The sequence below is a fragment of the Adiantum capillus-veneris genome, chromosome 2, assembly GCF_014529385.1.
Source record: "Adiantum capillus-veneris isolate H3 chromosome 2, ASM1452938v2, whole genome shotgun sequence".
Taxonomy (NCBI): domain Eukaryota; kingdom Viridiplantae; phylum Streptophyta; class Polypodiopsida; order Polypodiales; family Pteridaceae; genus Adiantum; species Adiantum capillus-veneris.
In genome coordinates, this window is record NC_140932.1 from 123239312 (window position 1) to 123243671 (window position 4360).

General features: G+C 43.6%; 1 protein-coding gene across 1 annotated transcript; it reads left to right on the plus strand.

Annotated features, from left to right (window-relative positions):
• The first annotated feature begins 322 nt into the window (after window positions 1-322).
• On the plus strand, window positions 323-2046 carry LOC147463521 (eukaryotic initiation factor 3 gamma subunit family protein). Its single transcript, XM_086489521.1, has one exon. It carries the CDS (start codon window positions 363-365, stop codon window positions 1854-1856), a length of 1494 nt encoding a protein of 497 aa, XP_086345647.1. The 5' UTR covers window positions 323-362; the 3' UTR covers window positions 1857-2046.
• Window positions 2047-4360: the final 2314 nt, after the last annotated feature.

A 4360-nucleotide genomic window follows, 5' to 3' on the forward strand; every position in this document is an offset into this window, starting at 1 on the left:
GGACTACTTGTGCCTTGTTGCCAGCAGATGGAATGCCTAGGACGGGAAAAAATATTGGCCATCGGTAAATAAAAGATCTCAAAAGGAAAACTTTATGGACCCTGTGTATCGAGGAAGAGGTGGCAAGTTGGTAGGGGTGGCTGCCGTGATGTAATTATAGTCTCTGGATGATGTCATGGCTCAACAAGAGCATGACTAGACCTTGTAATTTTTTGGGCTGTTCAATATAATTCACTCACAATTGTGAGTTTTGCAAAAAAAAAAAAAGATCCCCCCCCCCCCCCCCCCCCCCCCCCCCCCCCCCCCAAAACCTTGAAGACGCATTGCTTAGGCCTCCAAAAACCTTGAACACGCGTTCGACCATGGAGGAAGAGAGTGAGCTGCAGCAGGTGGCGCGGCTAGGCTCCAATGTCCTGGTCGACTTTAATAATGGAGATCGCCTTACCTTTGCACGCCTGCTTCCCTCTGCTTCCCTCAAGGTGGGCAATTCCATGTGCTCCCTCGCTCCTCTTATTAATGCCCCCTACGGTTCCGCCTTTGAGTTACAGAGAGGCTCCCTTGTTCAAATCCCGCCTCCTCTCCCTGCAGATCTAGCAGAAGCTCAAGCGGCCCTTAACCCACCTGCTGATTCTATGCTGTGTGATGAGCCCCGGGGCAGAGATAACCGAAGCTTAGTAGACGACAACACTGCCCAAAAGCTCTCTGCTCAGGACATAGATCGCATGCGTACTGATTGCGCCTCTGGCAAAGATATCGTTGATGCCCTTATTGCCAATAGTTCCACTTTCCACAACAAGACCGCATACTCTCAGGAAAAATACAAGAAGAAGAAGCAGAAGAAATACGCACCCTTCCTTGTCATAAGAAGGCCTTCGACCAGACGAATATGTGAGGCTTATGCAGTGAAATGCCCACCGAAGATTGGGTTTATGCGCATGGATACGGTGGCATTAATGCTTTCACTTGGCAATGTAGGTGCCCATGCTGAGGTTCTTGTGATGGACATGGTCAGTGGCCTTCTTACAGCAGCAGTGGTGGAGCGCATGGGAGGGTTTGGCTCTATATGTAGTGTTCATTGTGCTGCAAAACCTCCTCCTTTGGACATTGTAGGCCTGCTGAATCTCACCCCCTCCATGGCCAACAGAGTCTTTAGGGTTTCAATTAGTGAGCTTACGTCGGCTCTTGCAAGGGATGATGCATGTGGACTCTTAAAAGAGTCTCCTCATACAGGCAGCGCTCAGGCGACAACAGATACTGGTGTTTGTTTGGATGATGATAACAACAAAAATGGTAGTGAGAATGGTACTGAGGGTCTCAATAAAAATGCCAAGCCCTCTGCTGATGATGATCTGAACATTCATAAAGAGGCAGAACAAGCAATGTGCATAGACACAAAGCAGACGTCCGGTGGGGACATTGAAGTTGCTACACAAGGTGAAGAACTTCCTGTTGCCAAAGAGGATGGAAGGGTTGAACAAAATGTCAGTGCAAAGAAAAGGAATTCAAATGCTGCCAGGTACGGCAGAAAACCTGATTCAGAAGATCTTTCACATTGGGTAAAACATGGGTTTACCGGCCTACTCATGGGTGCCCCAGAATATGAACCATGGTCTGTAACTCAAATCCTCTTGCCGCTTCTTTCTCCTTCTTCGCCATTTGCAATTTACCACCAGTATTTGCAACCGCTGGCAGATTGTATGCATGAGCTGCAAGTGAGCAGAATGGCAGTGGCCTTGGAGATAGTTGAGCCTTGGCTAAGGGAGTATCAAGTGCTTCCTTCGCGAACACATCCACATATGCAAATGAATGCTACTGGAGGTTATATCTTGACTGGGATTAAAATTGCTCCTAATTGAGGGTGGCCACCGCAAGCCCCTGCTTACTCCTTGCTAGTAAAGTTGTGGTCAATTTTGTTTCTCTATGTAATGGTGGTCGTGAAGACGTTAAAAGTTTCTCGAGGAACTGCTGCAGCTATTTGGATGTGTGAATTTGGAATTAATGGCTCTTACATCTGTTGATTAAGTATAAAGTTTTTTTGTTTGTTTAGATTTATAGTGTCTTGCCCAAGTGGGTGCACTTGTGTGATCTTGGGGCCATTGTTGATCCATGTGTATATCAAGACGTGTAAAATGAAATTCAGATGATATTGGGCCCTAGGATGTGTTGTTAGTGGCTTACCTATAAGCCAAGGTGAGTGCTTTCTTATTCTGTCGTTATTATTACTGAATCTTATTTTTTTATGGTTGATTAAACGCGACAGTCCAAGAGACACTGAAACTGCTGACCTATTGAAATAAACCATATAGCTTGTAACTCCCATAATGAAGTGCTTGGTAGTAGTAAACTTGTCAGAAGAGGGAGTGTGAACAGTTTTAAACATAAAAATGAAACCAACATACTGGATTGATTTCTATAAATCAGAGCTGTGAATACCAGCACTGGGTCTAAAAACTGATGGTGATGAGCTGTTTCTTTGATTACAGCTGTTTTGAATGATTGGCCTTGCCGTTCTGCCCTTCTCAGCAACTTTGTTGACTTATGATTCAAGTACTAGCAATGAAGGTATGGATTGAAATGATGGCGTTCGCAATTTATATCTACTTTCTGGTCTATGAAGGTTTTAGTTCAGTAGACATGGAGGTGTTGCCTTTGTATCACTGTCTTTAAAGTAATTTGGGGTGTGGTGCAAAGTGACAAGCAAATGATACATCATATCTGTGCAACGACAAGAAAAAAAGATAAATTGCTGTTGGGGAAGGAAACCTGATTCAGAAGACCTTTCAACATGACAGTACAGAAGACATTAGAACTGCTGACTTACTGACTTACCACTCTGTAATCGTTAAGTGGCCATAATTATATATCTAGTAGATAACTTATCAAGTGGAATACAACTTGTGGCATGAGACTCTTCATTTGTTTTATTTGTTAGCTCCTTGAGTGCGGTGTTCCACAACCAACCCCCCCACCCCCAGCGTCCCTTCACAGTCCTGCCCTTTGCCCCAAACAAGGTAGAGCTTTTATTCCATTTTGGCTCAAATGGCATAGTATTCGGTTGCTCAGTTAATTTTGACTTATCCCCAACGGCATTGAACTTGGACCTCACACTGCTCTTTACCTGCCATACTGCATGAGTCTAGTGGAGCTTGCTCGGTGTTTTTCCAAGTCCCAAGCCATCCTTGAGTTTCGCTTGCATGAAGAAAGAACCTTTTTAGCACATTGGGGAAAGGTTGAGACTCCCTGTGACCCCTTTTAATCTCGTACTTTTCGAATTCACCAAGCATCAAATGCTTCACAGTTTACATGTATGTAGGTTTGCTGTTTGGAGATGTTCAGGGGGGTCTTTTGTGCAGAGCTCTACTGGATTGCTGTTTTATTTGCAGAACAGTCTTGTGTTTAATTGCATCATGTTTTGATTACTTTTCCTTTTTTTCAAATTTCAAGCGTTAATTCTTCCCATTTGATGCTTCTTATAGTGCTAGGCTTCCAGTAGTAAACATGTTACATGGCCCAACAAAACATGCTACTGGAGACAAATTATATATTGGTTGCAGTGCAAATATTGATAGTTAGAACCTTGCATATGCCATTGACTTTATTGATTCTAGTTCCTAGTAGAAATGAGACATGTGAAGTATGTTTGCTTGTATCATATGCCAAATATCCCAAATTGTTGCCATGTATACAATAGTGATGTGTGTGAACACACTAAGGGCCGTCCGTCGGTGCACTTTTTTCTCTCACTAGGAGGTTTTTTCCCCGTGCTTTGTATATATGCCCATCACTCTAGGGCTATCTTATCTTGTATTCTCACACTTCGTAATATATTCTATATTGTGTGCCTTGAGCTTCTTCTCCATCTTCAATTTGTGTGTGCATTCCTACAACCCTAAGTGGTATTGGTGCAGATTGTGTCTCCCCGAGCATAATCGGCAGTATCGCCAACACCCTTCTGCTCACTTTCTCCATGTTGGGTGAGCTTTGGTGAGTGTCAACATGTCGATAAGTACTTTGGGAAGACTCATTCAGCTTAGTGTGCTCAGAATTTCGATTCAGTTTTATTTTGGCCTCAGTTTTCACTACTGCAGGTACTGTGCAAGCAATTCCGTCCTCTTGTGCAGGATTTCTTCACTGCAAATTTTGCATAACAGGTCTTCGACAATCCATTGTGTGCGCTATATAGCACAAATAGTTTCCCTCTAATTTCTATGTAGTTAGGGTAGTTTCTACATCAGATCCATTCGCTATGCCTAAGAGCAGTAACAATTTCAAGATGTTTGTTGATGACAAACGTTGTTGATGACAAACTGGAGGGAGACAACTAACCATTGTGGGCATGCGTGATGCAACATGTACTTCT